Source organism: Thunnus thynnus, chromosome 17 (assembly GCF_963924715.1).
Source record: "Thunnus thynnus chromosome 17, fThuThy2.1, whole genome shotgun sequence".
Lineage (NCBI taxonomy): Eukaryota > Metazoa > Chordata > Actinopteri > Scombriformes > Scombridae > Thunnus > Thunnus thynnus.
The window spans coordinates 20,536,716-20,557,570 of record NC_089533.1 but is presented as its reverse complement, the minus strand read 5'-3'; the positions used below and the strand labels follow the sequence as shown (position 1 = coordinate 20,557,570).

General features: G+C 40.7%; 3 protein-coding genes across 12 annotated transcripts in view; 1 reads left to right on the top strand and 2 right to left on the bottom strand.

Moving 5' to 3' along the window:
* Positions 1-10,359, bottom strand: part of LOC137167997 (ubiquitin carboxyl-terminal hydrolase 7) — a 65,501-nt gene extending 55,142 nt beyond the window's left edge. The window contains exon 1 of the mRNA XM_067570397.1: positions 10,139-10,359. The gene's annotated coding sequence lies outside the window, so the exon portion shown is untranslated. The remainder of the gene's footprint in view (positions 1-10,138) is intronic.
* LOC137167999 (ubiquitin carboxyl-terminal hydrolase 7-like) overlaps positions 1-12,701 on the bottom strand; it is a 34,706-nt gene extending 22,005 nt beyond the window's left edge. For 7 of the 10 annotated variants that reach the window (XM_067570402.1, XM_067570408.1, XM_067570403.1 and 4 more), the window contains exons 1-9: positions 8,797-8,872; positions 8,263-8,358; positions 7,779-7,977; positions 2,251-2,389; positions 1,827-1,915; positions 1,608-1,716; positions 1,090-1,220; positions 549-603; positions 379-459 (exon numbers count right to left, since the gene is read on the bottom strand). In XM_067570402.1, coding sequence (XP_067426503.1) covers positions 379-459; positions 549-603; positions 1,090-1,220; positions 1,608-1,716; positions 1,827-1,915; positions 2,251-2,389; positions 7,779-7,977; positions 8,263-8,358; positions 8,797-8,857 — 960 coding nt within the window. In that variant the 5' untranslated portion in view covers positions 8,858-8,872. The other 3 variants (XM_067570410.1, XM_067570411.1, XM_067570409.1) reach the window with 3 other exon arrangements.
* Positions 11,611-19,193, top strand: hapstr1a (HUWE1 associated protein modifying stress responses a). Its single transcript, XM_067570412.1, has 5 exons — positions 11,611-12,209; positions 13,352-13,432; positions 14,078-14,145; positions 14,378-14,588; positions 16,285-19,193. Exons 1-5 carry the CDS (start codon positions 12,014-12,016, stop codon positions 16,599-16,601), a joined length of 873 nt encoding a protein of 290 aa, XP_067426513.1. The 5' UTR covers positions 11,611-12,013; the 3' UTR covers positions 16,602-19,193.
* The last annotated feature ends 1,662 nt before the right edge of the window (positions 19,194-20,855 follow it).

The following is a 20,855-nucleotide window of genomic DNA, read 5'->3' as shown; positions in this document are numbered from 1 at the left end:
GAGAGACAGTTTCAAAAGTTGAAGATGCAACTGCTCCCAGTTGGCACCGATGATCCCCTGCCCCACCCACCAGGTATCTGAAAAACAGGTAGGCAACAGACAGATTGGCAGGGAAAGGCAGGGATCGTCACACTATATGATTCAATTGTTCAATATTGTTTCTAAGAGGGTCACCTCTTTATTTTTATTTATTTTACCTCCTGCTATTCTTAAACTGAGCTTTTTACAGGCTACATCATGAGCTGAGTTGCTTAAGTTCAGCCACTTCACTTCATTACTGTGCAATACAAAAGTCTGTAAATTTCTACCTTCAACAAATAAGCGGCACATATCTACTCTTTCTACAAAGAAAGAGAGGGAAAAATAGAGAGAACATACCACCATCTTTCCTCTGAAGAGCTTGGGGATGGTTCCCTCAACACAAGTGCCTTTCATTTTGTTCTCCACATTGTCCAGGAGCTGAAACACACATGCGCACAGTAGGTCAATTATTCAGCATGCAAACACATACACACATATATTCCTTAAGACAGTATAAGAGAACTCACCACTCTGCACAGCTCCTGTACATCATGTTGCATGAAGCTATCTAGTGTTTCCCACCTTTATGAAGTAAAAGAAAAAAAAACAACAACTACAGGTCAAGACACAGATCTTGATCTCAACTCCAGGTGACATCCTACAAAGAACTTAGTTTGACAAGCTCACTACAAAAGAAATCATCTTTGATTGGACAGCACAATAAACTGAGGAAACTGTCCTGAATTGCAATGATAACTACAATTACAAGTTTTTCAAAGGCTGTTCATTTAATAAAATAAAATTACTGACAGACAAATTCAGCTATATGAGAAGACCTTCTTGATGTTATTAAAACATAGCAAATTCTGTTCAAGTATCTCACTTTCCTCCCCACATTCAATGTTTGGAGTATTACAATGCCAACAAGAAAATACAGAAAAAAATGTTACAATTACACCACTAGATCCAAAACCACTACATAATGGTTTTACTTCTCAATTAGCCTTCATCTTTGTCATCTGAGGACAGAGCTGTCAATTTTAAAAAAAGTCTGTTTAAATACACTACCCGAAGGACTTGGTGAGTTTCTTGGTGCCGACAGGTTTGTCGCTGTGTTGCAGCTCGTAGAAAACCCTCTGCAGTGCCAGGGGAACGCTCTTGGAAGAGTCATCTCCCTCTGTGGGCATCATGTACACCGCCTGGGAAGAGAGGAGTCATGAGGATTCACACCAAGATTTGTCTAGTAGGTGTAGTTGGTATGACTCTTAGATTGGAGCTTCTTATTTATACCGATTTTGTGAAAACCTACATCATTTCTAAACTTTGTCTAACAACAAATAAAACACACATTTTTAGAATTGGAAAAAGCTATGAAACAGCATTTAGAGTATGTATCAGAATTGTATTAGAGGACAAATTTCAGTGTATGTTGGCCTGATACATAAACATGTGGACAAAGGGTACAAACACACAAATGCTGAGAGTAAGCTCTAGTGCACACATATACACATATAATATACATTTTAGGGTAGCATATAGGAAATCTCAGCTAAGACACACACAGACACACAAAGGTAAAACCATACCCGTCGTAGCTGGTTGGTGAAGAAGAGTGTCTGTAGCAGGCTATTCATGTAGCAGGTAGCTCCCTGGTTCTTTAGTCCAACATAGCCTGTGTGTTTCTTAGAGTCCCAGCTGGATACAGAGAGAAAGTGGATGTTAGGGTTATAATTCATGATCAAGAGAAAATGCATCCTGGGATCACTGTAGAAACGCAAACCCAGAGACAATTAAAAGCTACTTACGCCACTCCATGTGGGGCATCTGCCTGGACATAGACTTCAAATGTGACTTTGTCATCATCAATGAAGCCCCTCTCTGGATCAGTAACATCCTGAAACGCAACACAACAAAAGCAGTTAATATCAATAAGGATGGGTAGAAAAAACAGCATTTATTAATATTTTCTATTTATTTTCCTTTATTCATGACAAAAAACAAACACAGAGCGGACCAAATAGACTATAAGCTAACTGGATTATGCTGGACAAAAATAAAACAGCCCTTCCAGCACAGCCTCTTTTATCCACCCAATCAACAAACAAATGAATATTAAATTTTTGACAGCATTTACTCTACCAGTTCTAAAACTAATAACATAACATAACATACTAATATTAATTTGCCTACTTCATTTTGATCAATTTCTCTATAATTTTCTGTACTTACACTCCAGGACATGAAGTTTAAGAAACCCCAATCCTTCTCTTTGTAAAAGAACAGATGACTGATCCTGCGGCTGAAAGACTTTTCATCGTCTTTGTAGTTGATGATCTTCAGCATGGCCTGTGCATAGCACAACCATGACCTGAAACACCAAGAACAAGATCCATTGTGAGACAAAATATTTTTGAATTAATTTGACCATTTTCTCATGAAACGCATTTCCTCAAATAAAAGAATTCTGGCAGATATAGATGTAGATATATTGTGCGGGCATGGTGGAGGAATGAGCTTTCCAAGTGAGTGGAAAAGATGAGGCCTCAACTTAATTTCATGTCATCTACTGTGTTTTGGTGGTGATTTTAAATAACACCTTTAATTAAAGTTAAAGGTAATTAAAAGACCACTGACATGTAAAAAAAACTTTCACTTGACTGAAAGAATAGGTTCCCAAGATTGAAGTCAGCAATCAAGCTAATTGAGGATTCAAACCAATACCTCCGGAAACTAATGGCTGAAGTCACAGTGGCAACAAAGGGGATACAAATCTGTATCTGGAAGGTCCAACAGCTTTCACTTTCCAAGTCAAAACTACATCATGAAGACAAAAAACCACTTCAAATACATTTGGACAAGGTTACTGACAAGTACCAAATAGGGGAAGGATGCAAGAATTTTTCACTGAATATTTCTCAGAGTATTATGTCAATCATAAAAAATGGAAAGAATGTGGTACAGCTGTGAACCCCCCAAAAGCAGCCTGCCCTGCCAGTCAAGTAGAGGTCTTCACGGGTCCACCCAAACCCTAGGACCTGAGACCCGTTTTATGTGGTCAATCAGGTCCAGGTTAGCTCCCATTCTATTGCCATGGGTCTGGGTCTGTATAACTCTTAGGAGTTGCTGATCACACCGGCTTGATCAAATGATGCGTCTGTTTCAGGACGTCACAGCATAAAAACAAAGTCACATTGAGCATTGCCGTCAACATTATCGAAAGTGCTGGCTTGAAACTCCATGCCAGTTTTTGTTTGGTGTTAATAGACCAAGTAAAAACGGAGATATGCTGATATCACTCACTGAAAAGTGTGCAAGATGGGGTGGGGCAGACATTGCATTTATTTTATATCTGACTTTTTGTCATATGACGAAATATTGATGAACATTTCAGGGAGGGGAGGGTGGCCAACAGCGAAGAGCACATACAAAGCAGAGACGTGAGAGAGAGACAGAGAGCAACAGAGAGATGTGAGCAGATATTGAAATAGTTTTTGGAGGATTTGGAGTTTTTGGGGAGGAAAAATGAAGCGAATGCCAAGCTATAAAGTTGTTTTTCCAAGAGGAAGATGCTGATGACAGTTCCTTGTCAGAATCAGAGAGTGATGTTGGCGAGGATGAAATTGCTGAGTCATCTTTTGTCATCCACAACGAGGGGTGAGACAAACTTCTTATGAAAATGTATTGCTTTTGTTTTCTTTACTACTCTTTGTGTAAACTTGGTGAACTCTCTTTTTACATGTGTATATGTAGTTTTTGTTTGATGTTGGTAGACCAGGTAAAAATGGAGATAGGATAAATTTGATATAAAAGTCATATTTACGCGTGTGTAAAAGCATGCAAGATGGGATGGGGCAGACTTTGCATTTACTTTATATCTTCTTCGTATGTGTGTATGTGTACATGTACAGAGATGATGAGCAGCCTGGAGCATCTAGGCCTACAAGCCCAACAAGCAGCACACAGACGCCTACACAGAGGAGGCGTGGGAGAGGGAGATGATGAGACAATGAGAGGTGATACAAACTTCTTATGAAAATGTATTGCTTTTGTTTTGCTTATTACTTTGTAAGCTCTTTATGTTTATATGTTTACATATGTATGTGTGTTTGTGTACATGTACAGTGAGCAGACTGACACAACCCCAACAATGAGCATGAGGAGGGGGCATGGGAGGGGGACTCAAAAGAGGTCAAGATCTCCCGGAGCCCAGTCAGTGCAGCCACACCACAGCTCTGAGCCCTGGAAAACTGAATCTGACCGTGATACTGCCCAACAAACCAGTAGGTTCGTGCTCCGCAGAACACCAGGAGTCCAGGTGAACACAGATTCAGCACAGTCACCAGTGGACCTTTTTTCAGTTATATTTCTCCACAGGTACAATGAGGACACCGCAAAAACACCAACAACTATGCAGCAAAAAACAAGGAAATAGGCAGGACAAATGGGTTGACGTTGAAGTTGAGGAACTCTACAAATTCCTTGGTCTTCTCATTTACATAGCATTGGTGTCGCTGCCAAGTCTCCAAGACTACTGGAAACACAACCACATCTTGCCTGTGCCGTTTCCAGCCACTGTCATGACGAGAGACAAATTCAGGGCGATATTAGGGAACATCCACCTCAGTGATCCAGAGGAGGATGTTGAAAATGAAAGGAAGAAGGGAACACCACAGTATGACCAGATGTTCAGACTCAAGCCTCTTATTGATGTTACTGATAAAATTTGCACTGCCTGCCAGGCTCATTACCACCCAAGGAGGGAATTGGCAGTTGATGAGAGGATGGTGGCAACTAAGGCGAAAACTGGCATGACACAATACATAAAGATCAAGCCAGTGAAATGGGGGATCAAGTTTTTTGTGCTGGCTGAGTCAAGCAATGGTTACACCATCAATCTCAATGTGTACCATGGCAAATCACACACACCAGGTGTTCATGGACTGTCATATGATGCTGGATACCATATTTATATGGACAATTTCTACACCAGTCCCAAACTGTTCCTCGACTTGGCCAGCATGAAGTTTGGAGCCTGCAGCATATACAGGGACAACAGGAAAGGGTGTCCCAGTGGGAGCACAAATGCCCTCACCAGAAAATCAAAAAGAGGCAGCATGAAATAGATCAGAGAGGATCCCCTGCTCTTTGAGAAGTGCATGGACACGTGGGACGTTGCAGTGTGCTCCACAATCCATCAAGCAATTTCTGGTGAGGTGGTCCAGAGGAGAGTGAAGGGTGGAGATGGACACTGGGCAGTGAAAGACAGAGTGCCTCTGCTCTTGGTGCACAAGAACTTCCTTGTTGGTGTTCCTGTTGTCATTGCCATGGCTACAGATGCCAATCAGAAAGCCACACAAGGCCACAGGACCTGCCAGTGCTGCCTACAAGTGGACAAAAAAAGGAACCTCACACCATTGAAATGCAAGTCCTGTGATGTAGCCCTCTGTGTCATCGTTGACAGAAACTGTTTCAAGAGTGGCACAAATAAAAAAAAATTTAAAAAAATGCCACACCTGCTTTTTGTTGTAAATAGTTATGTATAGTTTGATTTTATATCTCAGTGTTACCATTATATGTTCAGGAGGTGAGGGGTCAGAGAGCAGAGGTCAGACTTGTTGCGGAGAGCAGATGATAAAAAATTAGCAATGCTAACATTAGCAGCCGGGGCAACGAACGAGCGACCATTATCAAAGTTCAAAATGGCAAACAGTCAAAGTTATCTTTATTATGTTAGGTGCAACAAAACTACAAAGCTGATTCTAAACGAGTAGTGTTTGTCATCCGTCACTATGACAGTGCATAGGCCATGCTGTTTCAATCAGCCAGAGAGGATTACAGAAAACCTGGATGCATTTTATCAACTTTCTTGACAAGGAGGCTGGATTATATGCATCACGGCCTGGCACAGGGGAGAAGGCTACGTACATTGCATTAGGTAAAACACAAACTTGTTTTGACATCTTCTAAATTAAACGCACAATATGTCATTTCTGCCGCTAGGGGTCTCTCAATCAAAACAATAACAAAAGACGGAGTGTGATGACGGTGTGAAGTAGCGTGAGATCATGGGAGTTGTTGTCTTCATTGTTAAACAACCAGCTTCTCCAGGATAGGATTACTTCAGTGTTCATCATTCAGGATGTGTTTACCAGGAGCCGAATTATCTGCAGTGGTCTCCTCCTCTCCAAAACAAACAGATCTGGTGATTAAAAAAAGATTAAAACACTGATCTGGTCTGTGTCACACACACACACACACACACACACACTATAAACAATCCCATTGGCTCGTGAGTGTTAAAATCTGCGAAGAACATACAGTTGGATGTAGTTGTCACTGTTTTTTTGCCAAGGTCCCCTCTCATATATTGACGTCCACCTTAAAGCAGGCGTCACGTAGCAGACGAGATCAAAGTTCTAATTGGCCCATAGAGGTGCTGAGCAAAACTCAGGAGAGACTCAGCAGCCAGACATTTCTCCTTTCTCTGTTTAAGAGTGGTTGAAATTGTCTCTAAAATGAGAATACACGGTTCACCTTAAAAGGTCGGTCAACCTTAATTGGGCCAGGTCACATTCCCATGGGCAGCTCATTTATGTTCCATCGCTCGCTAACTTCCCCTTCCCTTTAATCAGCAGGGGGCAACTGTTTAACTTTTAACCAGCCCCAGGATGAGGTGCCGCAGATAACGGGAATACACGCACTCAAAAACTGCCTCGTGTAACTGAACACCTGCCTCTAGCATCCAGGTGACTTCATCTGTGACAGTAGCCTAAAGATTTAAAGGTTCTGTATATAGGAATCAGAAATTCCTTGTCATTAGTCACATCTGTGGCCGTTAAATGAGCTGCAGTCAACATCCTGGTGCTTGCAGCGTGAGACTATTGCGGGTGATGTCTATCCTCGCTTACACTTCTCATAATTACATAAAAGATCTCTAACACTGTGTTTTACACCGTGTTTCAAGAAAGCATCTCTCACTCCCAGTCAGTCAGCCCTCTGTGGCTGTGGCCAGGGAGCAACGCGCTGTTGTCGAGGAGCAGCGTGCTGCGGCTGGGGAGCAACAGACTGTGTCCAGGCAGCAACAAGCTGTGGCTGGGGAGCAACGCACTGCGGATTTGTTGTGAAATGTGTGCTTATTATGACCTTTGGACTAACAACAGGAAAAACAAAAGGAGCGAGCTATGTTCTGGTATAACTCTGGAGCTTGTTTTCTGCTCCTTGAGGAAATAATGTTGTTTTAGCTGTGTGCTCAGGAGTGGGCGACTTGTCATTGCAGGGGTTTTATTGTGAAATGTGTAGTGGTTGATGAAGGCAGCTAGCCGTCTCAATAGCTGGATAGCTAATATCTGCAGGGTGTTTCTAGCTGGATAGTACCATTTTTGTTGTGTGGTTACACCATTCATTTATTGATGTTAGCAGGAGAGAGGAAAGGCACTCAGGAGCACGCAAAAACATCACTTCGGTTGGATTTTCGCAGAAAAGGCCTGAGTCCTTAACATAAAAATCAGTCTACAGGGTGTTATAGACAACCGAGGAGGTCAGGGAAGGTCTCATTTTTTACGTTACATTACAACCCATTCACTCATTGGCAATAAAAAAACATTAATACATGTAAATTGCTTCACAATTCCTCATACAGAACCTTTAAAAAAAAAAAAAAAAAGCACTAATGAGATATATCTGCCTTGATTTGAAAACACTGTGCCTGTACATCTATCAAATATCCCCCAAATCCCTCGTCCAACTAAGACACCTACGTGGAGTCTGACTCTGCATTACACTGCAGGAAGAAGCCCACGCTCTTCTGGTGTGGCCTGTCAGGATAGAAGCGCGGCATCACCATTATCTTCCATGGTAGGTTCCGGAGAAAGCAGGATGGGCTGAGCACCGACTCACTCAGGCGGCTGAAACGCTCTACCACAAACTGGAAAGTTGCCTCTGACCTCCAACTGGTGTCTGTGAAAAAATGGAGGGAGAGGGGCGAAAATGGGAAGGGTAGATGTTCAAAAGAGGAACAGATTTCTTTCAGCTCTCACTGACCTGGTGCAAGTGGTCATTGTATATCAATATTTTTGAAACATAGTTTGAGACTAAAAAACTCCACAAACAATTCAATTGAGTCATTCACAATATGATGTTAAACCTAGATCATTACCTAGAACATTTTCTTCCACAGCGTTGAAACAAGCAGTAGAGTGAAATGTTTGTAACTGTGTTTGTGTAAGTGCACATGCTCCTCACCATCCTCCTCTGTGTTGTTGTGTCCATCCGCCATGGCAACATTACCATTGATCACTGGGTTGGCCAGTATTCTTGGAGGGTTGTCTGTCTCTCCAGCTGCACAAAGAGAGAAATAATATAGTAAGACTGTACAGGTAGTGGGTACCAAGATGGGTAGAGACCTGTCTTCAACATTGTTACTTGTATATGAGCAAGAGGGCACTGTCTTGCTCTGTAAGGAATGTCAGACAATGACAATTTTCCTACCAAGATCAGTTAAATATGACATCAAGAACTAAAGAAAAGTTTCTGTCTGATTAGGTATTCATTTTAATTCATATTTACCAACAATGATCCAGAAACAGAAAAAACTAAGCAATACCTTGAATGGTCATTCAGTCCTAAAACAGATAATCTGCAACTCTATCACATTCTTTCAATACTTTTGATAATGTAGTTTCATGGTTTGGTTGTCAAAATTAGGGAAATTCAAGTGATTATTATTCAAGTTCTTAAAAATCTTATTTTGCCTAATTTCTGTGAATATATATATACCTTTTAAAAAGCAGGAATTACTTAAGGCAAAACAAAAACAGCATCTATTAAGACAGGACATTTTTGAAATTAAACAAAACAAAAACAAAACTGAGTTTATTCTACAACTACTCTCTCCATCTTCATGCAGTGATCCTTCCCTTCTCCTTTCATACATTTTACTCGGAAAACCCAGCTGAGACAGCATAACAGGTCTCCTTTTCCAGTCTAATAGAGTGAGGGCAACTGAAAGAGTGTGTGTGTTATGTGTAACAAAGACCATGCAACATTACAGTAGCCTGGGTAATTTTGGACACCATGCAGGATTAAGCTGCAAGTCAACCCTCGTTTAAAAACACACGCGCACCAAGGACGTCAATTATCCCAGCCAAATCATGACATGATTCGATGCACAGTGTGTTCTTACAAAGCTGGGTCATGTTACATAGTGTGATCCCAAGTCTTGCCAATTATGGCAGTGCTGAATTGGGCTAATGTCAATGAACACAAGATGGGCTCATGAAGGGTTACAATAATGATGATAGCACATGGTCAAAAGCACTGGCAACTTTTCCAGTTCCCCACTTTATGAAGGTTAAATATTTCATCTGGCTCACTTAAAATATATTTCACAAGGCAATGATCATATCCAATAACATGGAAAATCATGATAGAGATGTTATATACTAAAAGTAATTAGTTATGGCCTTAGAAGAGTACGGCACAAAATGGCGCCAAGGTGCGCGTTAGCAGAACTGGCATGGCGCTGCATTGGCCATTTTAATATCATAATGAAAAAATTATGTTAAGGTTACCCCACTTGGCTTAAAGATGCAAAGATAGGTCAATAATAACCTCAATAGGCTATAATTTTTCATGGTGAATGTCTATTCTAAGCTAGTTGTTACAGACATAACATTCTTTATCTTCACTAGCTATCGTAGCTATTTAGCCAGCTAATTAGCTAACATAACTAATGCATTAATATGAAGTCACATTATAGTTATGGCTTCCTGTCGGCCCAACGTGACTTGGCTGACGTTAGGTAGACAGTTACGTTAAGTTATCATGTTAGCCAAAAAAAACCCAAAAATCTTAACACTAACGTTTAGTCTCACCCTCACTCCTCAAAACTACAAGCAAGTTAATGTAACCGTTTCAGGGCTAACGTTAGCTAACGGTTCACCTGTAGGATAACATCACTACTGCCATCAAACCTTGAGGCCAACTAGCAAACATTAGTCAGGCCAAGTCGAAATTTTGGTTGACTCTGCATTTGCCTTAGTCACTAACATCACACGGCTGTGATATTATATTATACATATTAATATGTCATATTAATAACACAATAATATCAATTTACCTGTCCCTCAGCTCTGCTGCTGGTGTCCGTAGTCACTCCTCAGTAATTTAGTTCAAAGAGAGATTGTCTCGGCATGAAGCGCAGAAATAAACCAACGGACGGCGGATAGGCAATGTGATTGGCATTTTGAAAATTTCTGCAAATATGTTATTTTTCTATCTACACATTATTTTGTGTTAGGAAACAACACCTCTTTATTAAGTGTGTTAAAGCAGTATTTTAACACTGTAGAAAAGCATCAAAATGTTTTCAGCGCTGATTGATAAATGACTGAAAGTTATCTAGCCTAAATTTTTAACACTATTTTATTTACTTACTATTTTTACTTTAATTTACTTTAATTTATTTATCAATTCATTTACATCATTTTTAATTAATTACCCGTGTAATACTGTTATTCAAAGTCTGTTTACTTAATGACTTATTTACTTAATTATTATTATTTAGTGGAATTGAGATCATTTTCTTCGACAACAATTCTCTGTATTTATTATTTTCTATTTTTATGTGACATCATTAGTAAATGCGGGTTTATATTTTGGCTCCGCTGCATGAGAATGATAGGCTACATAAATATTCAAATGGATGACTGCGTTTTTTAAAATTAACAAATAGTTTTATTGTGTCACTCACACAGGGGTTTAAGTAGGGTTTGCAGAAAATACAGTCGTAGGTGTTTAATTCAGAATTCGTGAGTTAGGTCAATCTATGGACTAAAAACCTCTTCACTCATTACGAAGAGGGGGTGTGCCTGTGCCGATTAGTTAATTACTTAGTACATAAGAAACTGAAAGGAGTGTTACTAATTCTAATTACTGAAATTTACAATTTTGATGTTCGTCTATTTTTTTTTTTATGCACTGACATTCATATATGCTCCGTATGCTTGGTATGCTTGCCTGGTTACACATACCAACTCCTATATTATATAGCATTGTATAAGACAACCTTAAAGTCATTGTATACTCACTACTGAGTACCACTAACAGAGATAAAGTTCAAACACAATTTATCCCTTTGACAAGGGAGTGTCCATGTCCACGATGTTAGTCACATTATCTGCAGTGCTAAAACCAGACGGTCCATGACTGAAATACACCATCTTTCATATTTTGAGTAACATAAATGATACCATCCAGTGGGGGGAAAATGATACTGCACCTGAACTTGGCGTTAGATGCTGTTGCAGTTTTCTTTCTTGACTGACTCACTCTCGTTTATCTCATCTCATTTTATGTTTCTGTTAAGGTTTGTTATAAAAGCTTTTTTTTTTCTTTTTTAAATTAGCAGATGGTTAGTCATGTCATACGAGTCATATATGGACTTGAGTGTCGCATGAAATTAAATTTTAGTTTTTCTGTGTATATTGTTATGTTATGTTATGTTATGTTATGTTATGTTATGTTATGTTATGTTATGTTATATTATATTATACATTTATTCTAACAGCCGTTTTCATGACAAAACTCGCACTCTCGTGCAAGCTTTAGTAATGGGGAATTTTCAGAGGTTCTTTTGTGACAATGTTGTGACGGACAAGTCAGAAAGCCAATCAAAATCTGAGCTCAGAATTCAAGCCCGCCCTGCAGTATCGATGTAGCCAATTATTGCTAGCGTTTAGAATCAAAGGCGGGATGAAGCGCATAACAGGATAGCTTGCGTTGTATATATCCAGAGGTCGGCAACTAGGAAAAATAGTTAGCTAAGCTTCTCGACACAGATGGTGGCAACAGCGAACGGCGAGATATTATAGTGCGAAATAGTAATAACGATAACAGTATTCATGAAATTGCTCACATAATTCGTAATAACGTGTCCCGTTATTCATCCTTTAACACATAAAAGTACATTTCCCCCCGAGTTTTGGTGTATTAAATGGAGGAGAAGAAGGAAGACGGAGACTCGGAGATACAGGAACACGGACCCGAGCACTGGTTCTCAAAATGGGAGCGGCAGTGTTTGGCCGAAGCTGAGCAAAGGGAGCCGAGCGAGGAGCAGGCCGACAACGACCAGGAGAAACTGTGGCATCTGTTTCAGAACTCCGCCACTGCTGTGGCACAGTTATACAAAGGTTCAAACCGGCGCTGTCTGTGTGCTTGTTCATCCAGTGTTACCCACATTGTCACTGTACTTCTGGCTTGTTGATTAGCAGCCTAGCTTTTTACTGACTAACCGAGCTGTTACTGTGACTAACGTTAGCGTCACATCGGCAGAATGCTAACTAGCTCGTTAGCAAACTCGCTAGCCAGTACTGGGTAACGTTTACAGCTGATTTTGCAATGCTAAATTTAGCCAGAAAAATACGAGTTATGAACTGGGATCTGTTGTTATAGATGTATTTCGAATGTGAAACAACCTCAGCTAGATTGACAGACACAATTAAAGTACCTCAAAATGAACATGAATACCTTTGTCAATAAACTAACGTTAGCTTGTTGACACCCAAGTTAGACAGCAGCGGTTAGCTAACTGAACGTAACGTTAGCCAGGCTAAGTTAGTTACAAAATGGCGATGGTAACAACAATCGTATCTACGCGACATTCCCAGATGACAGTCTCCTGAACACTGTCAGTGTTACCATCTGTTATACCGGACGTTATTAGTTAGTTAGTTAGTTCATATGTCCCACAAAGATACAAAGTTAACCAGCACGAAACCGCACACTTGCTTTTAAACGTCCGGTCTGCTGCTGAGTGAGCAGTTTGTTTAGCAACGTGTAGCCAGCGTTATAATCACAAAATGGCGAGGATATTATTGGTTCGCTGTGGAAAAAATTGGTTTGTCTTCAGTCTGCTATGGCTCTTAGTTTTCAGTTATTCAGTTCCTGTCCGTATCGACAGAGCTGGACGTGTTAAGTCTGTTCATGTTTGACATGTTTGTTTGACATGGCTTTGCAACTTTACTGCTGAGAGGGCAGTTAAGTTGGTGTGTCGGTGCTTTCTTGCTAAACAAGCTGCTGCCAAGCTGGCCATCTAGCGCTGGCTGACAGTTATTTTTATGCCAAACCCTGTGTCTGCAATTGTAGATGCAAGACAAAATGGCGAATGAAAATGATCTTCACCTCGACCCTATAATCACCAAGCTGTTGTGCCTCTCTGATGTTATGTTGTCCTTAGGTCACATTAATCTCAATATAACAAGGCTTCTTGCTTTGAGATTATGTCTGCATGTCATGTATAGAAACCAAACATATTTTCCCTTTCCTCTCACAGACAGAGTATGCCATCAGCAAGGCCTGTCATTGTGGGTGCCATTTCAGAACGCTGCTACAGCAGTTACCAACCTCTACAAAGGTAACCAAGTCGCTCTCCTCTCTATCCTTGTGTCTCTGAGCAGGATGTATTGATGTGCTACCTACCACTCCTACAGTTGCTTTTGTGCTTTACTCTATCGATATGCATTGTAGCTGCCTGCCATAGTACTTATAAATGTAGACATGTTTTTATTGACAGGTCCATCCAACATATGGTAAACAAACATGGTCATTATCACCCTTATCAGCTCATATTGATCAGTCTGTCACAGAGCTTGTAGGCTTTTGTCTGACAGTGAAAGACATGTTCATTGTGTGGTTAAAAACAGACTACAGGTTAAAACTTTTCTGTAACAATGTCAGGAATCCACCAGTGAAACAGAGGTTGTTTGTAGTAGTAAGAATGAGATTGGACTGGACTGGGCTCTCACTTTGGCAGTCTACCTCCAAAAAAATGGGCAGAAGATTCCAAGGTAGATTATGTACTCGTACTAGTAAGTGGTGAGCAGCTGGTACCCTCTGGAGGTAACTAGCTATTGCTTAAATTAAATAAAAGATGTTTTCACAAACGGTTTCTTAATGGTTGGACCAAAATACTGTCGCTTTTAAAGATTCTATATATTTTGCTTTGCTTTGAAATATATGATAACGATTGATAAGTTTATGCTGTCTTCAACCATCGCAGAGAGTGTGGAGGCTCATCAGAGAAGCTTCGATCGGGGCATCCAGATAGGCCACCAACGCCGTAATAAGGTTGGTTTGTTCCCCTTTTGGCTTAATGAGGGACCACAATTCTCTTTTATCTAGATAAAGTGGTATTATACTTCCTTGTTATACTTAGTTCCAAGATGCTTATAAACTGCACTAAGTTTACAGAACCGGTGTACTGAAGGGCAAAAGAATTCATCATTGTAGAACTTGGAATGTTAACAAAAATGAAACTTTGGCCAAATCATGGATGAATGACTCTAATATTGTATTGCAGGATATGTTGGCCTGGGTGAAAAAGCGCCGGAGAACCATTCGTAGGGAGGATCTTATCAGCTTTCTATGTGGGAAAACACCACCTCACAGGAGTAGCAGGGCCAACACCAGGCTGACTATGGTGGCCCCCAGTCGGGCTAATTCACCAGCTGAGACTGGCTCATCTGTGGAAGCAGACCTCCAGCCATTCAGGGAGGCCATAGCACTGCATGGTAAGCTTACACAGCAGTGGTCATTCTAGCCACCATCACAAACTTTATTTACAACTCAGGTACATCGTTGGATAGAAAATCAGTGGTACTGCTGGTCTTTCTGGTCTTAACCACTGATGTTATATATCTGTTTTTGTACGTGCATGCTCTTCTTTGTAAAACCCAATTATTGCACGCATTTAATAGATATAAGATTTAGCAATGTACTCTAGATTGATTGTGATTGTTCATATGAGGGGAAAATATGTTGAAAAGTAAACTGGATCCTTTACTAATATCCAGGTTGTCACCTGAAGTGGAATAGTGTTCTTGTAGTCTTTTATGGGATTTGCGGTTACACATATAGTGCCTAAGCAATGAACTACTGTGTGTGTGTGTGTGTGTGTGAGAGAGTGTGAGAGAAAATACTTGTCCTTCAGTGATCGCACACTGCCACATGTGGCTCAGAGATAAGGGAATGTTATGCACGGGTATGTAAGTATTGGCCAATAGTGAAAGAGGGCCTCACTTTGTAAGCCCTGTGTGTGTGTGTGTATGTGTATGTGTGAGTGTGAGAATGTCTCACTTTAATGGTGGTGGTTTTTAAATGCGTAGATGAAACTGTTTTTATTTGTAATTATCTTACATTATGTTGGTATTTCTGGTGTTCTGTCAGTGCAAATGAATATTCAGTGTCTCACATTTGGAAGGGGTCATTTTAGGGTGTTGCTGAGGGCAGAGTGGATGATGTTAGGCATTTGGTGGTTTAGGTTACAGAAATTCAAGTTCAGTCAGAAGGTTTCAGTGCGTCTCCTTTCTCAGTCATCAGATACCTTTTGCGTTTCAACTCCAATGTTTGTGTGTGTTGGGACTGATACAGTCATTTAGATTTTGATGGTAAAAAAAAACATTTCTCTATTGCAGCCTCACAATCAGATTCACAATTTTTTTTGGCAACATCCCCAAACAGGGATTAGAACATCCATGTGTCTTAACAGATCTCTAGACCATTACCACTGTGGTGAAGACCAGTGTGGATTTGTTGGATTAAAAATGAGAAAGCCACACAACAGGAATACAGCACATGCTGTACTTGGCCAGTTAGACAGCGTTCATGACCCCTTACATTCGTATGATGTTGCACCTTTTCCTGCCTCGTACAGTCACGGAAATCTTACTGCAACTGTTTTTATTCGTTACTATGGGCCCAAAGTTTTTTGGGTTCAGTTTAAACTTTGACACAACCCATGTGTGTGAGAGTGAGAGAGATGGCTGCTTCAAATGTTGTTTTGTGGCAAGCATCCTAACAATGTCATTCTCAAGTAGCCTCAACCTTGTGACTCCCGTTCTCCTCTGAAATCCAAACAGGAGACGGGGACAGGGAATTAAATAACAGCCCAAGCAAGCGACTTTGACTAATGATGTGAAGTCCTGTCAAGTACTTGGTTGTGCGTACATCAATCCTTAAAATGCTGAATGAAACTGCACGTAGCTGTCATGCAAAACATTTGACAAGATGACTCACGCAAATTTTTCAAAAGCAGAATGGGCAGCTTGACTCTGAGAAAAGTGAGGTTGAAACTGATACTGTATGTACAGTTTTTTTTTACAGGACAGGTTATCAAGATTTGTATGAAGTAGCTTGCTTATTTGTCTAATTTCTCCATTTTCTGTTGCTGCTCTCTCTTCTCTATCCTGTCTCCTCCTCTTTGCCCAGGTCTGAGTGGAGCCATGGCGAGTATCAGTGTGCGCTCCGGTGCACCAGGGTCCCCCACACACGTGAGCGGCAGCAGCAGTAATGGAGGTGGTACTGGTGGTGGTGGATCTTCCGGCTCAGGGCCGGTGTGCCGCAGCAGACGTAATGGGCTCCAAGACGTCGACCTGAACACTTTCATCTCAGAGGAGATGGCACTGCATCTGGACTCTACAGGCTCCGCCTCTGCTGGAGGGGGAGGAACCAGGAAACGAAACTCCACCCAGTGTAGTGATGTCATCACAGACTCCCCTACTCACAAACGCAACAGGATGATCTGATCTGCTGCCTGCTTATGTGTGTGAGGGGGTTGGGGGGGGAAAGCCTTCAAAGCCAAGGCTAGGAGAGGGGGATGGATGGGCTTATGTGGACAGATGTGCAGATGGACAGACTGACGTTCGGATCCCTGGCCGTGCAAAAGAATCTGGGCTAAAAATGAAAACGGGGACTGGAGGCTCTCAGTTCAGTCTATTCAAATGTTGGATGAATCTATTCCTTGTCTCCTTTCCCCTCACTAGTACTTCAAATCACTGATCTGCAATCAAAACACTGCGTGCAGGTGTGTGTTCGGTCAAATGGGAGGTCTGGACGACACCCACACACCCCCTCAGACGTCGCTGTCGCTGGAAAGGAGACAACGAAGGAAGTCACCAACTCATTGTGGGATGCAGACAGTTCTCAAAGGGGTGAAAATGCACTGTGCTGCTTTAAAAGTAAAAGCCACTTGATCCTTGACACATTTGTGCCCTTCTTCCCTCCCTTAAACTCACTCATCCTCACCCACCACCTTAATAAGGAAGTGAGGGCCATGATCAAATCGTCTCACTCAGTGAATGGAGTTGCTCGCCAAAATGTTGGACCCAGCTCCTGTCAGAGACTCACCTCTGCATCAAACAACCCACCTGTTCTTTCTGTTACTTCATCATTGCAGCTCTCAGTTGGCGTTGCCTGTCAGTGGTGGAGCTAAATCGCCCAGTAGGAGTACATCTATGGCATCATCCTGCCTCATCTGTCGCTTGTAACCAGTCACATTACTCTGGCTACTAGATTGACGGCATGTAACTACCAATAGCAGGCTATTGATGTTGGACATTTAGACCTTATTCTCTGCTAACTACTCTGCTTCAACAGTGACTTTATTTAGTTCAGCCTGTTGCCCGGTTTTTGTTTTTAGTTCTTCAACCACCAGTGTTAAAATTCTAGGTTTGTCGCCACTGTTTGCAGCAGTGATAGCCAAATTAATTTTGTGTTCTTTCTCCACCTTTTTTTTTTTTGTTGTTGTTTGTATTTGTTGAGGATAATGGAAAGGAAATGTTTTTTTTCATTTGTGTATACAGCTTCTCAGACAGCCCGTTTGCTGACTGCGACGCCCTCTCCCCCTTGCCCTAGTCTTATTACTAAAGCAGCTGCTGTTTTATGTGATCGTGTGATTATTCTGATGAGTTGCAATAAGGATTTTTGCACTTAGCTTTCACCTCTAACTCATGCAAACAAATCGGCTCTTCCATTGTATCCCAGTTGTAGCCTTGTCCAGCCCTAAACAGGCCTGCTTTTGGCACGATCACAAATCACATACTGGTTGGTGCTTAGAAAAAGTAAACACTTGGTATGACTAGAAATGGAGCTCTTGTGCGCACCCCCCCTACCTAGTTCCAACAACCCTTCAAAAGTGTTCGATCACAGTGTGGGGTGTTTGCGCGCATGGGCTTTATTTGTATTCATCCAGCTGTGTTCAGAATATCCTTCCCTGTATGACAAATGGTAATGATTTAACTTATTGGAAGATAATTGGTGCTGTTTGGAAAAAGCATAAATCACAGAAATGCTCTCAAGAGTTTCTCAACAGACCCACCGAACATGCCAGCCAGCGCATACAAGTCACAGGGGATAATTTGGCTGGAGAGTGTCGGATTGGGTCTTGGGACACGGTCTGCTTTTTCTCAAAGGGGTGTGTGCATTAAAAAAGGAGATGTGGATGGGTTTGATTTTACTTGGTACAGGATGATGCAACTTGAGGCTTGTTTCATTCTTGAAATGGTTGCTGCCTTCCATCCTTCTGTAAGGGAGTAGAGTAGGAGACACTGATATCACATGAGTCAGAAATTTGGGTATATTTAGCGATTGTAAAGTAATGTGAACTGGTATTGTACTGATGTTTGGCTTATTTTAGGGTATTAACAAAAGGTTGAGTTAAATCTAAGGTCATGTTTGTGGGCACAACAAACTCATTCGTTCAATGGAATATGCTTTTGTTTAGCATAGGAAGCTAACAAAGTGTAAGTGATATAAAGATCTTTAGTTGTCTAATTGGTAAATGCAATCTAAATATTTCCAGTGATGGCCTGCCGTAGTGGTGGTAAAGTAAATTGTCAGTGAGGTGTATAACCCTCAGCTTACTTTCTGTATTGCCCTCAGTAGCTGACTTGTGGAGATGTCAATGTTTCCTTCTCTTTTCCTTCATTTTTGTTGACTTGTTCACTCCCTCTCACCTTTTTATGACCTGGAACGTTGGGTTTTTCTTTAGTTGTTTAAAGCATGCCAGTTTTTAACTTCTGTTACATTTTGGTCACAGATTTCATTTTTGCATATAGGTTGGCTTTTTATATTCATACACGATTGCTGGCTTGTCAGTGAAAGAAATGAACCATGTCAAAATGAAGAGTTTTGCATTTAGGAGTTTGTTCTTGCATACAAGTGAAACCACTGAATTAGACTGATTTAAAAAAAAATGTAAAACTTCATATTAGGAAAATTGAGATTTGATTTGCCTACAGAGAGCCTCTGACTGCGAAAGAGGGTGCACAAGTAATCATTGGTGAGGCCTTTTGGGTTTAAAAATGTACATTTCGCCAAAAAAAAAGAAAAAAAGAAAAGTGAACAATGTCTTGTGAATTCTGGGTAGCCTCAGCTATCACAGGTCTGAATAATGTATCATAGGAAGGATCCATTTTTCTAGAATAGGAACTTAGGCCCTAAAAGTCACATTTAGCCTCTGGGACTCAACCTTGCAGAGTGTTCATGAGAATACGGTGCAGGGGACTGACAGAGGATTGGAGATGGAGTGAATCTTGAAGGCTCACACACTCCTCATTAAATCACAGGAATGCATTTTGAATATTTTTTTATTTTTCTTCCTCCAGACACTTAACTCACCGTTTTGTGTGTTAACACTCCACATCGGCATTGGTAGCACTCTTGACTGAAACCAAATGGCGCATTTAGCTACAAATGAGTAGTCGTAACCTCCCTGAGTTTCTGTTGCATGACAACATGTTAAAGGGAAGATTACGTGAAGTGTCTGCTGACAGGAAAAATAAACTAAAAATTCTAACAAGGATAGTTTTCCTAAAGGCTGAAGAGTTTTCTATGTGCTGTCTATCCAGTCCCACTGTTGCGAGCTGCAGCATTGACCCCCGCTGACTTGCCTGGTTATACTAGAGGGTCACTTTGTGTTTTTCTTTTCTTCCCCCTGAGCCAGTCACCGGCCTTCATCCACATGTTTCAAAAGGCTGACTCATGCCACGTGTCTCTGGAGCCAACACTATTATCAGCTGTTTCTTGATACTTATTTGTTTAAAAAGTAATAAATGGCTAATCTATATACTTAACATTTAATTGTTGGTATGATATATGTGGTTCACATTGTAAAAGAAATAAAACCATTGAGTTGCAATTGGATGGACTATGTTTCATTAAAAATGGAAAATGTCAAGAGTTTTGTTTTATTTGGTGACTTGAGAATCTGGATTCACTTCACGGCTAAACATGTTTTAGAAGAATCTGTTAACTCGCAGCTCTCGAACTTGAAAAGTGGGACAAGTCACATTTGCACTGTTTTCTCTTTCTTTCCAAAGAAACTGTGTAAATGCTATTTTATAAATAGTAACACTCATTGTTCTTATTTTCTCCCTTCCGCCTTGTGTATGTGTATGGTTTTGAACTTGTGTTTTTTTTGTTTTTGCTGCTGAATTGTAAAGCACTTTGAGCTGCATTCTGTGCATGAAAGGTGCTATATAAATAAAGTTCATTCATTCATTCATTTGCTAGAGATCAGTTGACAGTTAATGAACAACAAAACAAACTACTCCAAACTCCCCTTTAAATAACGGATCTGATGAATGAATCTGAACATATGCTGGTAACTAGCATACAAGGAGCAGTAAATGGATAAATTATCATTTTCCCATTCCAATATATTTGATTGTTTTGTCAAAGGATGTCTACAAATGTACGTATTTAACAAGAGACCACGGAAGCAAGAAAATCTCACACTGACACTGATATGGTAATAATATGAATAGATGAGTCTGCATTTGTCTTTTAGCAAGCAGCCCTGCTACTGACCACCGGGTGGTGCTACAGGAACACTTCAGAAACACTTAACTTTTTCTACATGTTGGGTGTCACAATGGTTACTTATTCTGTTCATACTGTAGTGAAGCATTTTAAATGTCATTCTGATGAAAACTACTGTCCTGATTCTGTCCAGTCCTGTCTCACTCTGTGCATTTCTACCAACTTAAATTAAGAAACTT